The following is a 25,329-nucleotide window of genomic DNA, read 5'->3' on the forward strand; positions in this document are numbered from 1 at the left end:
ATTTAATAGTACAATATAAATATATATAATTGTATATAAATACATATAAAATAATATTTATTTTGATAAATATTAAAATTGCAATAACTGTAAATAAATATTTTAATATATTATGTTAATTTTGTGCACAACGGTATTTCTGGAGGAACTGAAGATATCAGGAAAACCATAAATCTTCATTTTATTTGCACACTGAAGAGAGCAGACCTTGATGAAGATGAAGATGAAGACGAGGGTCAGAAACAGGGATCAGTCTCCAGACGTCCCTCAAGACTCGGTCGTGTTTTACTAATGTCAGGCCAAAAATACGCCACTGAGAGCTGCTTCAAACTAGGTCATCTGCTACCTTTCTTTCTCTCGCTCAGGGGCCGGGGAAAATAAAATAAAATAAAATAAAATGTGGCAATGCTATTCAAGGCACACCTAAAAAAAGCCTTCAATTCAGGGATATTTCTTAAGCGTGTTAAACGAGGTCATTAATGCCACATACTCAAACCAGCTGTTTTTCAAAATGTATTTATTAGTCATATACAAAATAAAGTAAGCTGTATATCAACAAACATACAGTATATACATCAATAAATTAAAGACGCCCCAGACTGACTGATACAGTTAAGTTCATCGTTATATACCAATACATTATATTACTTATCTACAAAGTACAATAACTTAGTTGATAAATACTTACAATTAAATGGACTTTCACGGCATCTATATTTCCCATACGAAGAACTATATCTTAATTTAATACACCCCATACAGAAAAACAACAGAAGAAATCATTTTATTTTTTTAGACAAAAAAATCCACAGCAATTTATAGCTTGATATTTTTGACCGAGAGCTTTTTAAGGGGGAAAAGTTTGATTGGAGAATATTAAGAAGCTGAAGTACATCTAAGATAATGTTATTTCACCTTAAGAGATCTTAAACAGTGCTCTTTCCTCATTTTATTGATCAGAGTCAAGGAAAAGTGACTGAAACCCATGCGTTTAGCAGCAGATGAAGAGCTCTGAAGAAGATCCTACACTAATCTTTCTTCAACCTGAACTGAAAGGTTTAACGCACATCCCACGAGGCTCGGGAGAGAGAATGAGCAGGAACACAAGAACGAATAAAAGTCAAGATAATGTGGAGTCTGAGAGTTTGGGGGAGAAGTAGGACAAAGCCACGGATTCAAAGGAAGTTCGGGCTTTTTCCATAAAGATCCTTTAACATCTGAAGAGCCTTTCTGTTTCACGGGAGCTTCATTGTGGAGGAAGAAGGTTCTTCAGATTATAAAACGTTAAAAGAGATGCTTCTTTAAACTTTGTGGAACCAAAAACGGTTTTATAAAAATAAAAGAGAGTCTGACCTTTTATTTTATTGTTTTAAGCATGAACTCACTTCTATTTTTTTTTTATCCACATCAAAATTAAGTGAGTTATGCATAAACCAAAAAAAATTGTTTTTGATTTAAGTTTATTTTTCCAACCCTCTTGACACACGAGTCCTTGATTTACACAAACTCACTTAAGTGCTTTAGTTTTATTTTCTGAAAAAAATCATACAATTAAATGAGTTTATGCTTTTTTCTTCTTGTTGTAAACATAAACTCCATAAACTGTATCTTATTTTGTAAGAAATGTATCAAAATTATGTAATTTTATGCTTAAAACAAGAAGTTGATTTTTCTAATCATTCTTGTTTTAAGCTCACTTTTAAGTTTCATTTTATAAAAAAAGATGCAAAAATTAAGAGTTCTACCTAATTTTTTCTTGTTTTAAGCATAAACTCACTTAAGATTTGGAGCCCTATTTTCTATTTTCATCAAATTTAAGTGAGTTTATGCTTAAAACAAGAAAAACATTATCTCAAACTTTTAATTTTGTTTTTTGTTTTTTAAAAATGAGACTTAAAATCTTAAGTGAGTTTATTCTTAAAACAATAATAAAATATCTGCCAATAGTGAATTAAAAATGTACTTATTTCTTTAAACTAAGTTGGTATTCTAATTGTCCATGTCTTAATTATAAACTCACTTAAAATTTTAAGCATTATTTTCAGACATATCAAAACCAAGTCACTGAAGTATTTAAGCTAATACGTGTCCCAGGAGCACAAAACCCCATAAGGCTCAGTTTTTTTTTAAATTGAGATTTATACATGATCTGAAGCTGAATAAATGATCTCTCCAGTGATGTGTGGTTTGTTCGGAGGACAATATTTGTCTGAGATACAACTATTATAAATCTGGAATCTGAGGGAGCAAAAAAATCTAAATATTGAGAAAAATCATCTTTAAAGTTGTTCAAATGAAGTTCTTAGCAATGCATATTACTAATCAAACATTAAGTTTTGATATATTTACGGTAGGAAGTTTACTAAATATCTTCATGGAACATGATCTTTACTTAATATCCTAATGATTTTTGGCATAAAAGAGAAATGTATAATTTTGACCCATACAATGTATAGTTGTCTATTTCTACTGGTTTTGTGCTCCAGGGACATATTTGTGTGATTTTTTGCAGTGTGTTGGCCTCGTGGGACATGGCACTGTTTCTAAACGCTGGGTTTCAGAGCTCTTGTTGGGTAAATCTAGCGCTCATCATCAATCGCTGCGATTATTCACGGACGACATCTTCAAGGACAGAAAACTAGATTCCTACCGAGAGGTCGTGACCCCTCCCTACCGCCATCTGATTTGCATATAGTTCACTTTTAACACCAAAGCACCACGACGACCATAACGACAACAAACGTGAACGAGCCGCTCCTCGTGGAAGAGAAGTTCATCACATGATCAGGAGCATCATTATTGGGCATTAGTGCTACCTGACACACCGACACGCAACGATAATCACATCATCATCATCATCATCGTTTGAGAGGAAGCTAGACATTTTTTTGTCTTCAAAACCGTTCGATACATCGCCTATAGAAACGCCACAAAACCACCACAGCCGATAGGAGAAACGCTACCATTGGTTACGAAAGCAATGCCGAAGACTTGGTTACGAAACGATTTCACAGATTAGCCAGTCAGAGGAAGATATTTCTGTTGATTTACATCGAGAAATAAGTAAAAAAAGTCGCACAAATATACCTACAACGAATCCGTTCTTAAAATGCCAGATCAGTGCAGATTGTCAAGATTAGACGAAACGATAAAGAACCTCGTGCGGTAATAAATCATTTTTCAGAGCATTAATGTTGCGTTCACATCATATTTAAATATTACTGCAAATATCAGCTTCGGAGGGACAAACATCACATCTTTACTAAAGATTTTGCGACGTCATGTTAAGAAACAGGCAAAATAGAAGATTCTGCAACACATTTAAAATATCATTTAGAGTCTAGTTGTGCGCAAAAGCAGCATTTTATAAAATGTTTTTTTTTTAAATGTATAAACAAAATTTATATGCATTTTAAAAAAAGTTTTTAAAAAATGCTGGATATTTTATAAAATGTTTATTTATTTTTTTTTAAATAAATTTATAAACAAAATTTAAATGCATTTTATAAACTATCCAGCAGTTTTTTGGAACGTTTTCGAAAAATGTACAGGAAATATTCCACCACTTTGCAACCACAACAATAACAAAGCAACACAAAGATTCATTTTAGCATTAAATGCATTATAAATTAAAAAGCATAAATCATGCACACTACTCAAGTTTGCATAATCATGGAAATTTTGCAACATTTTGGCAAATCAACCTTTCCCAGGCTCACAAAACATGCAAAGGTGTCACTTGAATTGAGTACAATCAGCTTAGTTACATTTATTTTTTTATGTGGATTTTTGTAAATGTGTTTAATTTAGTCTGAGGCATGGCGATGTGTTACTAGCAGCTGATTGCACTGAATTTAACTGATGGTTTGTAAGCCTGAGGGACATCAGTTGACTGAAATGTTGCTCGTGTTCATGTGTTCCTGTAATTTAACTGATTGACTGATTGTGCGAGGCACCACATATTTCTTTAGCTTCATGCATTGCAATTTGCAATTTGCGAACTGTAACGGTCTAATAATTACAGTAATTCTATAGAGATGTGAGTGCACCATTACAACAGCTCTGAGCTTTACTTTTTTTATTAATGGACAAACAATTTGGCCAAAAAAAGAAGAAAAATAATAGCGCAGATAGCATCCTGAAATGTTTCCGGACAGCTCTTTTTTAGTTTTAAATGTTGAGAAAAGTAATATTTTGAGCAGCGTCCCAGCGTGAAGCACATCGCTGGTTTAAACCAGTGCAGACAGAGTCACTTCCCTGGCATTTAAAGAAAACAACCAGAAAAAGAAGAAAAAAACACCAACAAATATATCATAAAAACGTTTTACACCCAAAAATATATAAACACACGTCACATAAAAGGACTCAAACGCAGGCGATGTGGCCGCGTCCCAGAGATCCCCGTGTTCGTGTCCCGTCCACTTAAACATGGAGCACACAAACGCTCAGAGGGGATTCTGGGTAAGCGGCGCTCATCGCACGCATTCGACTGAAATCAGAAGATAAGAGCATCACATCCACGTCGTAAACAACACATCGCCACCTCACCAGTACAAATCACACCACACGCGCTAGTCCACAGTTTGACGCGCCTAGCCACTAGAAAAAGCTATTGACTTCAATAGTTAAGCCACTTTTGGTACAATTGCAAAAAAGAGAGCTATCAAACAACTTTATATTTCTTTTTTAAATGTTTTATAAATAATGCAAGGTACTCTGTCTTTATATATATATATATATAAATTCAAGACTCCACCATATAGACAAAGATTCTTAGAATACGTTACGCAATGTCACAGCAACAAAGTTATGGTAAAGCTTGTGGGATTCACCAGTTTATGTCACCCAACAGTCCGTCCCTCAAAAACAGAAACTTGGGGTTTTTCTCTTGTTTTTAGTCTGGCACAGAACACAAAAAGTTAAATCTCTCTGGATTTATAGATAACGACAGACATGATCAACTTCAGCGTGAAATAAACAACATAATACATCACATAACATAAACCTGTTACTGCGTTGCCAATAAAACGATCTTCTGTCCTGAACGGGACGACTGGAGCACATAAACTGGTGACAGATATTCTGATAGCTACCATATGAACAACATCAGCTGATTTGACTCCGCCTCCTCTCCTCCTGCCCGTCAGCGATTGGTCAGTGCATAATGAGGCTCAGGTAAAGGGAGCTTCTCATTGGCTGATACTCTCCTACCTCAGAAAGCTTTTCCTTCAGACGGCGGAAGAGTTTGGAAGTCTGAACGGTTTAAAGTGTTTTGTGCCTGCAGTCCGTAAAAAAACAAAAGGACGGAAAAATGGCGCATAACAGCACATACGAAGAGGAAATCAACACAAACACTGTATAAAAAGTACAATATTACAATGACAAAGGAAACACTTGGACCCCATGTGAAACGCACGATAGAAAGTCGCCGATGATTTTACAAAATTACAAATCTCACAGCAATACAACACACATCCACCAGGAAAATTTGGCTGCATGGTTTTCGATTCGGAATTTGGAGATCTTTTTGGAAGCCCAAGTGGATTGACCGTCCTAGATGTGCTTTCCTTCTTTCGTAACCCAGAAGAAGCCCACATTAGAGAGTACCGAAGAGGTTTTCCATCAGTCTGCTGTGAAACGAGCATCCCGCACCTAAACCCTCATGCACTGACCAACCCTTGCTCTCTGTGCGCTACTAAGACCTCGCGTCGGTTTTCGATTTGACTATCGTGATAACACTGGTGGCTCCAACCTTCCCGGGAATGAGGGGCCCGATGACGGAGGACAAGGGCCCGCGGGGGTTACAAACCGGGGCCACGGGCCCTCGGGCCACAGTTCTTGCGAAGCTCTGCAGAGCCTCGTATTTGGAGCGCAGCGCGTCCAGCTCTACTTTCATGCTGGCGTTCTCTGAAGCCAGCTTCTCCACTTCCTGCTGAAGCTCCGCCTTCTGCTTCTCAAGCTCCTCCTTCTGCGTGACACGCTTGACGCGGCAGCTGGCGGCGTAGCCCCGGTTCTTCAGTGTCCGCCGGCGCTGCTTCAGCTGAAGGATCTCTTCTTTGGTCAGGCCGCGCAGGTGCTGGTTGAGCTCGCGGACCGACATGGACACCAGCTCATCGTCCGTCAGGCTCGTCCCGTTCTCACCGGGCTCCCTCTTCACCTGAGAGTCCAGGAGAGCGTTAGTTAACATCCAACTTATTCAGAAGAACACGAAAAGATGTTTTGAAGAATCTTAGGAACCAAACTTTTTGATTCCCGTTCGCTTCCATTATATGGACAGAAAATATAATGGAAGTCAATGGGAACCAAAATTGTTTGGGTTACCAACTTTTTTCAAAAGGTCTTCTTTTGTGTTCTTCTAATTGTCTTCTAAATATTTTAAAGAATGTTGGTAACCAAACCATTTTGGTAGCCATTGGCTTCCATTATATGGACATGAATTCCAACGGAAGTATCCAAACAAATATCTTTGTTTGTGTTCTTCTAAATATTTTAAAGAATGTTGGTTTACCAATCAGTTTTGGTTCCCATTGGATTCAATTATATTTACAACAATACAAATGGTAGTCAACGAGGAAAATCAACTGTTTGGTTCCCAACATTCTTCAAAATACAATTTGTGTTCTTCTATATGTCTATATTCTAAATATTAACAGTTTTGGTTCCCATTGCCTTCCATTATATGGACAAAAATACAGTGTAAGTCAATGGGAACCAAAACTAAAAGATTCTTAAAAAAAAAATCCTTTTGTGTTCTTCTAAATATCTTCTAAAAAACATCTTTTGTATTCTTCAACATTTTCTCTAAATATTTTGAAGAATGTTGGGAAACATTTTTCACTATATGGAAAATGAAATATGGAATACAATTAGGACCATCAACTGTTCCCAACATTCTATTATCACACAGGTTTGAGAAGATAAATTATTGGCTAAATAATGATCTTTAATAAAACTAGTAGTCCATCCAAAAATGAAATCATTTTGAAATTATTTACTCACACTAATGTCATCAAGCAGTTTGGTTCCCATTGGCTTCCATTGTATTTTTTGTCCGTATAATAGAAGTCAATGGTTTGTTACCAACATGCTTAAAAAAAATCAACTTTTTGTTCTTATAAATGGACAATACATACAACGGAAGTCAATGGGAACCAAAACCGTTTGGTTGCCAATATTCTTTAAAATAGCGTCACAGATTTGAAACGACGCAATGGTGAGTAAATGAAAGTAGTGCACTCATAACTGAAAATTCTGTCATAATTTACCCACACTTTTGTCCTCATCTCACCAAATAGTTTTGGTTCCCATTGACTTCCACTGCACTTAATAGTTAAATGGTTAAAGTTAATGGGAACCAAAATCTTCAAAATATCTTCTTATATCTTCTTCTAAATGTCTTCCAAATATTTTAAACAATGCTGCAATCCAAACCATTTGGTTCCCATTGACTTCCATTATACGGACAAAAAATTCTATGGATGTGAATGGGAACCAACATTTTTTAAAATACCTTTTGCGTTTATACAGTTTTGGAATGACGGTGAGTAAATGATGATCATTAATTACTTGGATGTAGTCCACCCAAAAATGGCAATTTTTTCATTATTTAATAACCCTCATGTCATCAACAGTTCCCATTAAATTCCATTGCAATTCCTATTCTTCAAAATAGAATTGCAGAAGAAAGTCAGTCATACAGGTTTGGAATAAGTGAATAATGACAGAATTTTGATTTCTGGGAGGAATATCCCTTTAAAAGCAGACTGCGCTCACCTTCAAGGCCTTGTTTCCTTTGTTAGTGGTCGTCATGCCACGAGGAACCGCTGCCAAGCCACGCAGATCTACAAAACAAACACGTATTAGACTGGGACACTGGGAATCTAGAATCCGGTCAGGACGAAACTCGTTTAATCATGGAACAGAGCTTCATTTGAGCTCAAGAATGAGAAACAGCAAGTGAAAGCAAGAGTTTTGATATCTCCTGCCACGTGTGAAAGGAACCAGTCACTTTACTCCGAAAAAAAAACAACAAAAAAACTGGACTAGTGAAAGTGATAACTTTGTACCCACGACTTCCTGTTTCACGCTTCCTCTGTGGTCGTGGCGGTTGGGAGCTTAATGCTCTACAACACCTTCTCTGCATCTGAGCCTCGCTGCAGGCTGATAGGCTGCTGAAGAGCCAATAAGAGGAAGGAGAAGAGCTGAGAAGGAAGTGTGGCTTGGGCCGCGGTCCAGGGGATTACCAGAACGATGAAGGGCGAGCAGACAGCGATACGGCGCTCGGAGAGGAAAACTGGATCACGAGGAATCAAACCGCAATGAACGACAATGACATACTGAATCAAACCCATCAAATACTGACGACGCCTCATATTAATGCCATCAGAGTTTAGCAAAGGTCTCATAAAAACAGATCTTTATAGCTTTAAAAAATCTTATTTCACTATTGATTCAATGATATTCCATATATATCTCAGCATATATGTATGAGTTTGAAGCCAAATAAATTCTAAATGTTAATATTTTAAGTAACAATTTAGTTTAAAAAAAAACAGTTTGCCATGTTTTTAATATTTAATCATTTTCCTTTGTATGCACAAATGATAATAAGCAGGAATATTTACCTATATATATTTTTTCACTAGAACATCTTAGCAACCCACTGTACAGCAACCTCCTAGCAAAGTAAAATTAAATACATTGAATTAAAATGGAATCAAGAACAGAATCCAGAACCATTTAAATTGAGAAAAGTACAATTTTATAGAACCCACTGATTGAATAAATTGTTCAAGTTTTATGAATTCAATTGAGTTCATGTTATTTTTTATGATTAAAACTGAATTAAAATTCAACCAGTTAAAATTTTAAAAGAACATTTTGAATTTTACAAAGATAGAAAATAAACAAACTGATTTCAGTGGGCTTTAAAGAATGAATCAATTGTTAAAGTTTTATCACCTCGATTGAGTTGATAATTTTATAACATTTAACATAATATTTGAGTTTTTTTTCAAATCCAGAAAAAAAAAATTGAAAAAGAAAATTGGAATTTGTTAAATAATTAATATGATTTCAAAGGGCCCAAAGATTAAAAATAAGTTTTATGATTGATGAACTTGAAATTTAAATCTTAAAACCTACAGATTCTTAAACTATTTTAAACTTTCAGATTAAGTTTTCTCAAGCAAGCCTGAGAAAGTTGGTCTACAAACTTCATTATCTAGTTAGTATTTGATACATTGTCCAGCACTGATAAGATCTGCAGCAACATTCACTCATTTGTAAACATCAGTGTTTTTATACGTCATTCATAATCAGATAACTCAACATGATGGAGAGAAACCCTGATCACACACACACTAACACACACAAACACTGATTAAATCTCACACACACTCACTTACACACACACTAACACACACAAACACTGATTAAATCTCACACACACTCACTTACACACAAACACTGATTAAATCTCACACACACTCACTTACACACACACATACACACTCACACACACACAAACACTGACTAAATCTCACACACACTCACTTATACACACACACTAACACACACAAACACTGAATAACACACTCTCTCTCTCTCACACTCACACACACACACACACACACTCTCTCTCACTCACACTCACTTACCCACTCTCACACAAACACTCACTCACTCTCTCTCTCACACACACTCTCACTCTCTCTCTCTCACACACACTTACCCACTCTCACACTCACTCACTCTCACACACACTCACTCTCTCTCTCGCTCACACACACACACTCACTCTCGCACTCACTCACTCTCTCTCACACACACTCGACTCTCTCTCACACACACTCTCTCTCTCACAGACACTGTCTCTCACTCACACACACTTACCCCCTCTCACACAAACACTATCACACACACTCAACTCACTCTCTCACACACTCACACACATTTACTCACTCTCACACACACTCACTCACTCTCTCTCGCACTCACTCTCTCACACACACTCACTCTCTCACTCACACACACTTACCCACTCTCACACAAACACTCACTCTCACACACACTCAACTCACTCTCTCTCTCACACACTCACACACATTTACTCACTCTCACACACACACTCACTCTCTCTCGCACTCACTCTCACACACACTCGACTCTCTCTCACACACATTTACTCACTCTCACACACACACTCACTCTCTCTCACACACACTCACACACATTTACTCACTCTCACACACACACTCACTCTCTCACACACACTCTCTCTCTCTCACAGACACTCTGTCTCTCACTCACACACACTTACCCACTCTCACTCTAACACACACTCAACTCTCTCTCACACACATTTACTCACTCTCACACACACACACACTCACTCACTCTCTCGCACTCACTCACTCTCTCACACACACTCGACTCTCTCTCACACACACTCTCTCACTCTCACACACACTCACTCTCTCTCTCTCACACACACTCTCTCACTCTCACACACACTCACTCTCTCTCTCTCACACACACATTCACTCTCTCTCTCTCACACAGTTCTACATCGGCTCTCATTGAAGCATCTGGTGCTGTGAGGCGTGATGAAGGGTCGTCATTGTCCCTCAGCAGCATCATGGGATACGGAGAGTGTGATTCTGCACATTCCTGAACTCAGCGAATCAGCGGTTCATCTGATCCTGAATCAGATGTGAACTTCACAGCACGCAAAAATAAAAGTGCATCAGACCCCAATGCATTCTGTAGAAATGCAAACCATAGTTAAAAATCACCTAGTCAGTGGTTTTTCTGAACAACAATCACTGGAACAAATTAAATCAATGGAAGCCCTGTATAATTAGGATTCATTATTCAAGTAATTAATAAACATAAATAAACTAAGACTAGTTAACCATCCTGACCCGTGTGTGTGTGTGTGGGTTTAAGACACAGTTCTGAAAGTTGATTTAGAGAATCCTCCTGAGACAGATTTAGTAATTTAGTCAATCTTTAATAAAACTTCAAATAAATTTTATTTTAACCTGAAATGTATTTATTTTGAAAAAAAAAAAATCTGGATTCCTTTTTAATTACATCTTAGTATTGCTGTCAAATGATTAATCGCGATTAATCACATCTTAAATTAAGGTTTTTGTTCACATAATACATGTGTACTGTGTATATTTATTATTTATATATAAATGCACTCATACAATATATATTGAAAATGTTTACATGTATATATTTATATTGATATTATATATAAATATATTTCATACACAAATGTAAAAAAATTCTTAAGTATATACATGCATGTGTGTGTATTTACATATATGTACATAATAAATATACACAAGACACACATATATTATGTAAACAAAATGTTTCATTTTGGATGCGATCTTTGACAGCACTACATTTTAGTAATACAAAAGAATTCATTACATTTTAATAATTTATTTAAAGTTTGGGCCATGAGAAATCAGTGTTGTTTTTTCCATATTTGTTTTTAGTAAATTTTCTGGATTCTGATATAACTAAATTTAAGTCATGAAAAAAAACAAATAATTTGAACTCATTAAACTAACAAAATATAAAATCTTTGGTTTCTAAATCAACATTTGCCCTAAAATAAATTTCTTTTTTTTTTCATTTTAATTACATTTTATTAATAAAGATCTTAAAGTCAACTGAATTCATAAAAAGTTAAAAGATTATTCAAACTTTAGACTTTATGAAATAATTTTTGCACCCCAAAATTCTATTTTTCCCCATTTAAGTTTTTCTGCATTGTTTTAATAAAATTTTAGTTATAAAACTTCAACAGTTTATGCAATATTTGGGCCCCTTATGAAATCAGTTCTATTTGAAGTCCTGTCAGTGATGAGACTAACAGACAGAGAAACAGACACAAAGACAGACGGACAGTCAGCTCTCAGGGAATGTAGACGGATAGTGACCCCCTCATGAATCCTTACGCTCTGAATAGAGTCACATCATAACATCAGCGGGGGAAGCTAAACACACACACACACACATTAAAGTGAATGTGAGGGCGGGGTTTGTGATTCCCCTCCCCCGTCACTGTGTCCACCAATCACGTGTGCTCATGGAGGACGCCCTGCTGTGATTGGACGCATCATTGTATTTGAAGACTGAAGATTTCATTCAGAAAAGAAAAAAATGTTTTAGAAGATATAAGCGAGTTCCAGCATTTAATGTTGTGCTGTCCCATAAAATCAGCTTTACCTTTCTCCAAATTCAGTTTTTCCCCATTTACATTTTTCTGGATTCCATTTTAATTATAACTATTATTAATTACTTAAATTGTATTATTATTATCACTATAGGAAGTACTTTTTATTATAAAAAAAAATTATTGTTGCAATGGTAATATATTTCTGTCATAATTTCCTCAAGTTAAACTAAACCTTTAATTTAGTGGTTTGGCGTGAAGAGCTTTGAGATTCTGTGTGTATCTGATGATTGTGTTTAATGTGCTTCATCATTTGTGTGTGTGTGTGAGTGTATATATGTGTGTGTGTGTGTGTGTGTGTGTGTGTGTGTGTGTGTGTGTGAAGGGCGTCTGCTGACTGGTTTCACAAGCTGAAGTTCCTCAGAGGACACGCAGGTTAATATAATGACACACACAGTCTGTTTAATATTCATCTGAGACGAGACGAGAGGACACCCGCTGCTGGACGCACAAAACACATTACCTCTGATAAAGGACTTACGCCGTCCTCCGACTGTGTGTGTGTGTGTGTGAGGAGGGTGCACTTGCTGTGGCAATGGGGGATTCTTCCTCAATGACCCAAAGACAGCAGAGACAGAAAGAAAGTTCCAGGATCAAATCAGCTCCCTCACACACACACACACACACACATACACACACACACACACACACACACACATACAGCTGTCAGTCAGTACAGAAATCAATCACACACACACACACACAATCAACAGAAAATTTAATTTCTATTTTCTATCCCAACTAAATTATAAATGTCACGGAATGCAATACCTATCAGATTTAATCTGAGTGATTCTGCTTGAAAAAATGGTAAATAAATAAATAATGTAAATATTAAACGAATAAAAACTAGTTATGCATTAAGGCCACATGCAAAGTTGAATTAGCCAAAATTATTTTAATTAAAACAATTATGAACAAATAAATAAATAATAAATGCAAGTCATCAGTTGCAGCCATGTGCAAAACTTAATAGCCAAAATAGATTTCTTTTTTAAAAAAGATTAAAGAAAAACCTTGTCAAAGAGCCCTGTAGCTTTATATTATTTAAGCCTTCTGTATGCTATTGTGTTTGCCATGAGAGTATCACAGATATCATCACAACATCCAGGATATTTATTATTATTAGTATTCGTATTATTATATATTAATCATCTGCAATCACATAGTTTAACAAACCAGTCTGAAAACAACCAGAGAAACCAAACTGTGAGTGATAAAAAGAAGGGATGACGAGATATATATATATATATATATATAGAGAGAGAGAGATTGTTGGGGTCTAAACTGCCTCTTCAACACATTTGTGAATCTGAGCGGAGGGCGGGGGGGCTAGGGAACCGAACTCAGCAGCCGACGCAAGAAAACCTGCAATTAGACAAAGTTGTGCAGCAGGAGCTTCAGCAGCTCGCAGACGCAGTTCATTACGATCCCTAAACACATCATTAAAGGGCTATTCCAACCAAATATTATTATCTTGTTTTAACTCACTGTCATGCATTTTCAAACCTGAGTGACTTTCTTTCTTCTGTGGAAGATATTCTGAATAATGTCAGTAACCTAGTTGTTTAGTTTCTTATTGACTTCTGTAATATTGACAAAAAAACACACTGAAGGTCAACGGGAACCAAAACTGATCGGTTACCCACATTCTCCAGAATATCTGCTTTTGTGTTCAACAGAGGAAAGAAATTTTATTTCGGGTGTAATATATCTTTAAATATGACTATTCTTTGCTTTTATTTAAAAACTGGGAAAATGTTTTATTTATTAAATTTTATTATTCTACATCATTTATTTGATTACAATAACCGTCTAGCTGAAATAATGATTCCCTTGAAGGTAAAAAAAATGCTTATATAATATTTTACACACAAAAATTTTTTCTTAAAAGCAAATTATAAATATTAATTTAATATATACATTTAAGTACTCCCTTCCTCCACAGATTTGATGATAATCAGTGCGCATCTCTGGACCGTCTTTATGCAGCAGCAGCGCATGACGGCTGATCAGAAACTGGGTCTCTGTCGCTCTGACCTACTTCTGCATGAAGGCTGATGTGATGTTAGGTCTGCGGGTGGACGGCAGTGACGCGGGGGTGTGGTCACATGACTGACGCGAGTCACATGACTGGAGGAGCACAGGTGAGAGACGCTGTGAAGTTAGGGTTGGAGTTTTGTGTAATTTGTATTTTGTGAAAAAGTCAGTAAATATGTAGTTAAAAAATATAACATAAAAAATTATTACCATTACTATAAAGGTAAGTGTAAGTGGTCAGAAGGACAAAATTCTCCACAGAGGTCTAAGTGACAACCCTGTGATTTTACAATTGTACACCTGTGTATCAAACATTAAAACGAGAAACTCTACGAGAGGTTGAGAGGGAGAGAAGAAAAGTAAAAGCATCAGCGTGAGAGCGACAGGAAAACTCAAAGGTGTAATTAGACGAGTGAAAGACGAGAGAACGAGGAGAGAAAGAGTCTCAGGTAGTGTGAGAGAAATCTCCTCACCGCAGCAGAAAAACTGCTCTGTCAGGAAACAAGGCCCGTTTCTTACAGTAAGGGCTTTTTCCAGCAGAGAGACTCGTGGGTTAATTTGGTTCTGGAGGCACACACAGATAAGTTAACTAAATCTTATTTCCCCTCCTGCTCTGTTGCAGGTCAGCACAAACACAGACACATAAATAACACACAGAGAGAGGAGAGAAGCACAAAGAGGACCACAGAGACACGATCCGATCAGACGAGACACACGGGACGGAAGATACATACGAGAGACACACGCAAGACAGACAAGAGACACACAAGACAGATGAGACACACACGAGACACACACAAGACACACACAAGACAGACGAGACACACACAAGACAGATGAGACACACACAAGACACACAAAAGACACACACAAGACAGATGAGACACACAAAAGACACACACAAGACAGATGAGACACACACAAGACAGACAAAAGACACACACAAGACAGATGAGACACACACAAGACACACAAAAGACACACACAAGACAGATGAGACACACACAAGACAGACAAAAGACACACACAAGACAGACAAAAGACACACACGAGACAGATGAGACACACACGAGACACATGCAAAACAGATGAAACACACACAAGACACACACAAGACAGACGAGACAGATGAGACACACGAGACAGATGAGACACACACAAGGCAGATGAGACACACGAGACACACACAAGACAGATGAGACACACACAAGACACACACAAGACAGATGAGACACAAACAAGACAGATGAGACACACACAAGACAGACAAAAGACACACACAAGACAGACAAAAGACACACACGAGACAGATGAGACACACACGAGACACATGCAAGACAGATGAAACACACACAAGACACACACAAGACAGACGAGACAGATGAGACACACACAAGGCAGATGAGACACACACGAGACTGACGAGACAGACAAGACACACACAAGACACACACAAGACAGACGAGACACACAAGACAGATGAGACACACACAAGACAGATGAGACACACACGAGACAGATGAGACACACACAAGACACACAAAAGACAGATGAGACACACACAAGACAGATGAGACACACACGAGACAGATGAGACACACAAGACACACACAAGACAGATGAGACACACACAAGACACACACAAGACAGATGAGACACAAACAAGATAGATGAGACACACACAAGACACACACAAGACAGATGAGACACACACTAGACACACACAAGACAGATGAGACACACAAGACACACAAGACACACACAAGACAGATGAGACACACAAGACAGATGAGACACACAAGACACACACAAGACAGATGAGACACACACAAGACACACACAAGACAGATGAGACACACACAAGACAGATGAGACACACACGAGACAGATGAGACACACACAAGACACACACAAGACAGATGAGACACAAACAAGATAGATGAGACACACACAAGACACACACAAGACAGATGAGACACACACAAGACACACACAAGACAGATGAGACACACAAGACACACAAGACACACACAAGACAGATGAGACACACAAGACAGATGAGACACACAAGACACACACAAGACAGATGAGACACACACAAGACAGATGAGACACACACAAGACACACACAAGACAGATGAGACACACACAAGACAGATGAGACACACACGAGACAGATGAGACACACGAGACACACACAAGACAGATGAGACACACACAAGACACACACAAGACAGATGAGACACAAACAAGATAGATGAGACACACACAAGACACACACAAGACAGATGAGACACACACAAGACAGATGAGACACACAAGACAGATGAGACACACAAGACACACAAGACACACGAGACACACACAAGACAGATGAGACACACAAGACACACAAGACACACGAGACACACACAAGACAGATGAGACACACACGAGACAGATGAGACACACACAAGACAGATGAGACACACAAAAGACAGATGAGACACACACAAGACACACACAAGACAGATGAGACACACACAAGACACACACAAGACAGATGAGACACACAAGAGAGATGAGACACACACAAGGCAGATGAGACACACACGAGACTGACGAGACAGACAAGACACACACAAGACACACAAGACAGATGAGACACACACAAGACAGATGAGACACACAAGGCAGATGAGACACACACGAGACTGACGAGACAGACAAGACACACACAAGACACACAAGACAGATGAGACACACACAAGACAGATGAGACACACAAGGCAGATGAGACACACACGAGACACACACAAGACAGATGAGACACAAACAAGATAGATGAGACACACACAAGACACACACAAGACAGATGAGACACACACAAGACAGATGAGACACACAAGACAGATGAGACACACAAGACACACAAGACACACGAGACACACACAAGACAGATGAGACACACAAGACACACAAGACACACGAGACACACACAAGACAGATGAGACACACACGAGACAGATGAGACACACACAAGACAGATGAGACACACAAAAGACAGATGAGACACACACAAGACACACACAAGACAGATGAGACACACACAAGACACACACAAGACAGATGAGACACACAAGAGAGATGAGACACACACAAGGCAGATGAGACACACACGAGACTGACGAGACAGACAAGACACACACAAGACACACAAGACAGATGAGACACACACAAGACAGATGAGACACACAAGGCAGATGAGACACACACGAGACACACACAAGACAGATGAGACACACACAAGACTGACGAGACAGACAAGACACACACAAGACACACACAAGACAGATGAGACACACACAAGACACACACAAGACAGACGAGACACACAAGACAGATGAGACACAAACGAGACAGAAGAGACACACACAAGACAGACGAGACACACACAAGACACACACAAGACAGACGAGACACACAAGACAGATGAGACACACACAAGACACACACAAGACAGAGGAGACACACATAAGACAGATGAGACACATAAGACAGACGAGACACACACAAGACACACACAAGACACAAGCGAGACACACACGCAAAGGGAACGTGACACAAGCTACTGCAGCTATCTTTATGATGAGAAACATATTAAAATATGAAGAGAAAATCTATGTACTTCCATAAGAAGAAAATTGAAATCTAAATAAATATGGCCTTCTTTTTTATTAAAGGGTTAGTAGTACACCCCAAAATCTACGAAATTATATCAGAAATGATCTGACCTAAATTATCATAATTATTGACCTAATAATTTTTTTTTTTTACTGTTGGATTCTGTAGTTTCTAAGATTTATTTATTTATTCATTTATTTACTTGAAATATTGTTATATATTAGATGTTGTTTATATATATTAGTGATTTATATTAAAAACAGCATTCATGGGGCAGTTCATTTCATCTGAACAGGAAGGTTCCACTAAGGACGATATGTGCAGAACAGATATGCCATGTTTCAGAGCGTTGTTATGGAAAGAATGCTTCCACAGAGTTATATCTTTATGACTAGCACAGTCGAGTTCACTAATGCATCCACTCACAACCATTTGTGCAACTGTAAGTTAATACATATATAACCCTGGAGCACAAAACTAGTCAAAAGGGTTTCTGAAAATGAGATTTATGCATCTGAATCTGAATAAATAATCTCTTCAGTGATGTGTGGTTTGTTTGGAGGACAATATCTGTCTGAGACACAACTATTAGAAAATCTGGAATCTGAGGGAGCAAAAAAATCTAAATATTGAGAAAATCATCTTTAAAGTTGTTCAAATGAAGTTCTTAGCAATGACACAATGTCTCAAAAAACATTTTGACCCATACAATGTATTGTTGTCTATTTCTACAAATATGACTGGTTTTGTGCTCCAGGGACACATTTATATACATATATATGAAGCATTTCGTTTTGAAGCAAAACACAAACGACGACGTGTCAGGATGTTTTTCACATTTGGGACACTTGACTCGTCTCACTGCGTTCTGGACAGGTGTGACGGCCGTCTCGCCCTCACTAACGAGCTCGTTTCCCTCCTCTTGTGCCCTTCTGGAGTGTTTGTGTAAAGACACATTAGTGTGAGATGATGAGCGCTTCATCTTTACGCCATTAGCTTTCAAACAAACGCTCAGAGCAAACGCCACACCTGCCCAAACAGGTGAATCTCAAAAGAAGCGCTCTTTCTCGTCTCCTGTCTGGATTTCACTGTTTCGGAGGTTCGTTTGGGGCGTGTGGAGATTGCAAGAGCGAGCAACACTTCAACACTGCAGGTAAAAACTGCAGCAAAGCGCAGCCGGATGATGCAACTGGAAGACATCGTCCTGCGTGTAACTCCAGGCAAACCAAGAACGCCATCAACTGAAGGAAAGAGTGCGAGAGACATTATGAATATCCATACTTCACTGCGGCAGACACGCTTCCAAGAAAACTTTCCTATGAATGCAAAGCCTTGATGATTATCTTTACAAACTTTATTTGCGAAATCTGTAATTGCAGGGAAATCAAACATCCACAAAGCATCGGAGACACCTTTTGTGAAACGTAAACGTTCTTTATAAAACCATTCAGACAGAAAGGTTCTTCTTTATTATTAAGAGTGTTTTTTAAAAATGAATTATTTTAATGGTTACCAGACATCAGAGATTCTCTCTTTAATCTATATTTTCTACATTGCATTTATCTTCACAATCAAACCTTGTCGTGACGAGCTGTAATAATAAATCTAAACATGAAGTGTTTGCTGAATAAATGCACTTCTGTGTCACAACACAAAGCCTTTTGTTGTTGTTTTAATAGAAAGACATTAATATAATTAGGAATTATTATTATGAATGTCTCAATCTCTGCTTTTGAGAGACTGTGTTTATATTTCTGATCATATAAAAAGAATCTGAACACTAGATGAAGTCAAATAAAGCATCGGTCAAAGTACAATAATTCTGATGCAATTTCTCGAAAGATGACAATCATGATCAGTGCTTTTCCAGCAAAATAACTGCGACTGGTCATTATGCAGCAGGAGTTAAACTAGATTAAATATGGATAAAAATCCAGCTGACAGACGCACATTAAAGCAGGACCCGCAGAACCACTGTACAACCAAACAGCAACGTATATACACTCATATCTGTTTGTAATGGTGTGAAGGGTTTGTTGTTCTCTGGCGTTCGGACTGCAGTGGTTTGTGTGTGACTCCCGCCGCGTCTGTCTTTAACTGTGCCACTGTTCTGAGGCGCTGCGTTACTATACTTGAGCTGTATCTTACAGCGGATTTCATCATTGCTCAAAGAGGCCATTAAAAATAGACTCCATTGATCTACACACACACACACACACACACACACTTTTGCCTCTTTTTTACATTAACTGAGAAAACCGTGTGTGTGTGGAGCTCGTAGATTCACACACATTGACCTCAAATAACCTTCATCTCTCTCTGTCTGACCGCCGCTATTACACACACTCATAAAGCTGAACACACACACATGCATGCAGTGGTTAATGATCACGATTGTGTTTACTCTATAGCACCTGCCACACACACACACAAATACAGCTCAACGTCTTTCCTGGAGTTTCATCAACCCTCCACCCAGATCTGCCCACAAACACACACACATCAAGGCTAATGTGTGTGAATTCAACCTGCAAACACAAACATCAAACTGTTGCTGCTCTGCATGCATGCGTGTGTGTGTGTGTGTGTGTGTGTGTGTGTGTGGTGAGAGCTCACCGATTCCCCCACAGAAGGTAATAAATCTCAGGCTCATCTCCTGCACTGAATACTGAACATTGTTCATTTGTCCTCATAAGCTTGAGCGAGAGATATTTATTAAACAGAGGAACGGAGAGAGAGAGAGAGATAGAGACTTTCTGAAGGACACCTGTCCTCAGCACACACACACACACACACACACACACACACACACTCATCACTCACACTGACAACTTCCTGTTAAAAATATCCGTCTCTGATAAATTAAGGATGTTTGCACAAAATAGGACAAATTCAGAACAGATGTAATTGACTTCCTGTTGAGATGCACGAATGTGGTGAATCTCATAATGCTTCTCAAGAACATGCGCAGAGCTAAATTTAGACACAGTTTTATATATATATATATATATATATAATATAAATTATTTCTACAATTTATTTATATAAATAATAAATAATTATTAAGAAAACTAAAAATATGTATTTTAAATTTACATATTTTTTTACTAAATAAATGTAAAAAAAATGAAAATTACTATTTATAATTTTCTTCTGATTTTTTTATTGATTTTTTACTGTAATCTTACACCATGAATGAAACATTGTAAACATTAAAAAGCTTGTTAAATAACTTACTGCACTGTAAAAAGTGCATTTCTCCACCTAACTCCCTTTACTGTAATGCATAAAATAAAATAAAAAGATGTAATGCCCTTCAGACTAAAACATAAATCTTAAGAGGATGGATAGATCTTTTGTTCAGAGAAACTGATGTGATCAAACAGACACAAACAGGGTTGATATGAACATCGTCCTCAAACACACAGAACGCAGCTCAGCCTTCTCTACAACACACACACACACACACACGCACACACACACACACACACACACACACACACACACACACACACACACACAGCTAATGCAGCCGCATCGCTCTGAATAAGAGGAAGAGTATTCTGCTGGGGGAAGAAAGAAAAAAAGGAGAGAAACTACCTGTTAGTAAAAAAAGAGGAAGAACAGAAACTGCAATCTGTTGCAAAACATTTACTGTAAATGCAAACGATCGCATTTCTTTTGGTGATGCAAGTCTCGCATTTGAAAAAAAGTTGCAAGTGCAGCATTCAGCCCTCTCTCGTTCATCATCACACCGTTTAAACCATCTCTTTACACCTTCACTTAAAGAGTAACCCGAGGCCAACGCATCTCGAGTCACTTCTGACATCAGCATCATCATCGTGGCATTACGACGCTCTCAGAGCACCAAGATCACCAGGAACTGGAGCAAACACCATCTGTCAGACGGGAGGCTGTTTCTGGTCGTCTCAGCACTTTCACAGAATGCCTTGAAGACAAAAAAACTCTCCCGTTCACCACAACTTCAATCCCGCTCTGGTTCGCTCTCGACATCAGCAGATTTCACTCATGAGCTGGTTTAAGAGCAGGCCGAGCCCATGCTCAGTCCTGATCAGATTACACTGCTCCAGCACTGCGCTTCAGACTCTAATTGCACAAATATCACAATTAGCTGGAACTGTTATTGGGAGATTTCCGGTTAATGATGTAAACAGGCTCTTAAAAGGGTCTAAATGGATTTACATGGTTACACAAATCTCACTAGGAGCAGCAGTGTGTATCTGTATATGAATATGATAAACAAACAGCAGCAGTTTTGAACACCTAGACATGTTTCTACATTGGAATATTATTGTTTGTTTAATGCTGTGCCAACTACTACAGCTTTTTTAATACAAAAAATGGCTAAAATGCAGAACATTAAAAAAAAAAAAAAAAAAAAAAAAAGTTAATCTCTCATTAAAAATCTGTTAAAATTGAGCAAGCATGATGTGATAAAATACATAAAAAACTAGTTAAATGTAGCAAAATATGATAAGAAAAAACAACAACAAAATATCTTTCATAATAAATCAGGTTCAAATGTAGCAAAATATGGTATAAAATCTAATTTTAAAAAGCTTAAATTAAAAAATAAGGTTAAAATGTAGCAAAATATTTTCTAACAAAAAAAATCTTAAAAACAAAATGAATTATGAAATGATATATGAAAAAAAAGTTTATTTTCCATGAATAATCAGATTCAAACATAGGAAGATATGATATAAAAAGGTGCCCTTCCTTGAAAAATTGGCTTAAGATGAACAAATATTGTATTATAGAAAAAATAATAATTTCAATAAAAAAAAAAACAGGTTAAAATATAGAAAAATATGATTCTAAATTATTATCTTTCATGAAATCAAGTTAAAATGTAGCAAAATGTGAAATAAAAATAAACAAATAAGTATTCCAATAAAATCCAAAACAAAGTTCTCACTTTAATAAAAATATTTTCATATGAAGTCAGTACGTTTTATCTGAGATGGACAAAAATGCTGCTGATTCGGAACAAGCCCGCAATAAATACACAAGCAACAAAAAAATCAGCTATTCCCAAAAGATCAAAATGATCCTCTTCCCTGAATAAGAGCAAAGATGCTGATAAATGCACTCAACTTCAAACATTCGAAAAACGCGTTATATATTAAAAATAATCTCTGTTATTCGTCTGTGTAAGATGAAAGCATCAGTGCAATGATAAAGCCATCACCGTCACCGATGCCCGCGCTCTCTCCGTGCCTCGAAAGCTGCCCGGTTTCGCGCCCTCCGGTGTGCCGTGTTGCCATGACGCCCCGGTTAACGGGCTCGCGTCAAGCTAATCTCAGCGACTGATGAATCAGCATCTCCCTTCTTAATGCCCTTGATGCGATTATTCGCGTGGCGCTAATTTGAAATCGCGCCCATTTAGCGATTCAAAGCGCGCGCGCGGGAACAAAATCCAACCGTCAACCATCAACTGTCAGTTACAGATGAAGCGATAAACAAACAACTAATGCTGAATAAAAATAAAACTATCTTAAGTAGGCTATAACATCGTAAATATATATAGGTAATCAAAATATTGCTGCACCATACCTTAGTACTTTTTGTACTTTCTACAGCAAAACGATGGAATGATTCGGAACGTGACAGGTGCCTAAAATGATGTTGGTACGTGAACACATGACACAACACCATGGTATTTGTCAAAAGTACTACGGTTTTACCACCTGATACCATCATGGTACAGTTTTACTAAGGGTGAAAAACAGACAAAAGCGAGAAAGATTAACGCACCTCGATCCGGTTCCGATGAACCTGCAGGTTCGGTTCCTCACGGATCCGCGCGTTTGTGTGGCTGTGTAACCTCTGGCTGACTAGAGGAGACACACACACACACACGCACACGCACTCACACACTCTCTCTCTATAAATATAACGCGAGCCGAATGATTTCTGCAAGCGTTTCAAATGGAAAGCGACGATCAGAGCCGATGAGAACCGATCAGAACCGGCGACTGATCACGGATCGGGGTGTGTGAGTGTGTATCGAAGAGCCCTTTGTCTGCTCGCTGTCATCATGGCTGTGTGTGTGTGTGTGTGTGTGTGTGTGTGAGGAAGCCCCGATCGTGATGAATCAGCACCGCGAGCTCTTTAAAACGCGTGTCCCGCTTTAACACACGCGAAGCGTCACGTCGCTTTCCCAGACAGACGACAAACGCGCGCACATACGAGCGCTGATGCTTGCAGTAAACAATATATAGATTAATAAACTTATGTAATATTAACACAACTGCGTTATTATGGCTAAACATACATCTACTTAAGTACAATGGGGAATGAGATATTTATAAATAATTAAACAGTAAAGCTGACCTGCAATAAATAAACTAGAGATGCTGCAAAAATGAAACCAAAAAGTAAAACGCTGACATATGTGTCCCTGAAGCACAGAAGTAGTCATCAGTATCACAGATACATTTGTAGCAATAGACAACAATACATTGTATGGGTCAAAATTATTAATTTTTCTTAATTTATGCATTAGGATATTAAGTAAAGATCATGTTCCATGAAGATATTCAGTAAACTTCCTATCGTAAATATATCAAAACTTCATTTTTGATTAGTAATATGCATTGCTAAGAACTTCTTTTGACACGCAATACATAAACAAGAAGTGATGCATAATATTGTGACGCTGCAAAAAATTTAACCAAAAAGTAAATCGCTGACATATGAAAAAAAATAATGATAATTAAATAGCCTACATACCTTTCTTGACAGTTTAATTTTGTGAACAAAATCTAAAATAATATAATTCCTAAATTATTATAATTTAACACTAGTATTCTGAATGTTATTCTGTATTCAGTGCCTCGTGTGTTGAATGTATTTGTAAATGGTTCGTGTTCTGCACTATAAAAAGAAACTGACACACACGCGCAGTGTCGCGCACACTCAGCAAAACACTCCGAGCGCAACTTCAGCGCGTTTGGAAACGCCGCGAGGAACGACGCACTCACCGAACGCGTCAGGAACCGTCCGGAGCAGCGGATGATGGGAACGGTGGAACCGAAGAGAATCCGGCGCGAGTTTGTCGCGATTGTCAGTGAATTTGTGACCGTGTTGATCCTCTTTCTCTCGCTCTGAAGCCAGGCGTCATATGATTTGCTTTGGTCATGTGGTTTCATTCATGAAGGATCTACGCAACGCCAGCGCGACTCTTAAAGGAACACGCGCATGCTGATCGCTCAGACATGTTGCCAGCATGTTTGATACAAAATACATTAAGCACAACATATTTACAAATGCTACTTAAAATGTGCTTAAATGAGCGTGAGTGTTTTGTTTCTAAGGTAAAGCAAGGCTAAATACATCTGAAA

At 37.9% G+C, this 25,329-nt stretch overlaps 1 protein-coding gene across 3 annotated transcripts; it reads right to left on the reverse strand.

Annotated features, from left to right (window-relative positions):
• Nucleotides 1-500: 500 nt before the first annotated feature.
• On the reverse strand, nucleotides 501-25,102 carry LOC127968269 (transcription factor MafG-like). 3 transcript variants are annotated; one of them, XM_052569346.1, is made up of 3 exons: nucleotides 24,970-25,102; nucleotides 7,774-7,841; nucleotides 501-6,157 (listed from the first exon to the last, which is right to left on the reverse strand). In XM_052569346.1, the coding sequence occupies exons 2-3, from the start codon at nucleotides 7,807-7,809 to the stop codon at nucleotides 5,696-5,698; spliced, it is 498 nt and encodes a 165-aa protein (XP_052425306.1). In that variant the 5' UTR covers nucleotides 7,810-7,841; nucleotides 24,970-25,102; the 3' UTR covers nucleotides 501-5,695. The 3 variants fall into 3 exon arrangements, with proteins under 3 accessions (XP_052425306.1, XP_052425307.1, XP_052425308.1); XM_052569347.1 differs by lacking the exon at nucleotides 24,970-25,102 and adding an exon at nucleotides 23,741-24,688; XM_052569348.1 differs by lacking the exon at nucleotides 24,970-25,102 and adding an exon at nucleotides 8,067-8,805.
• Between the last annotated feature and the right edge of the window lie 227 nt (nucleotides 25,103-25,329).

The sequence above is a fragment of the Carassius gibelio genome, chromosome B11 (genome assembly GCF_023724105.1).
Source record: "Carassius gibelio isolate Cgi1373 ecotype wild population from Czech Republic chromosome B11, carGib1.2-hapl.c, whole genome shotgun sequence".
Taxonomy (NCBI): domain Eukaryota; kingdom Metazoa; phylum Chordata; class Actinopteri; order Cypriniformes; family Cyprinidae; genus Carassius; species Carassius gibelio.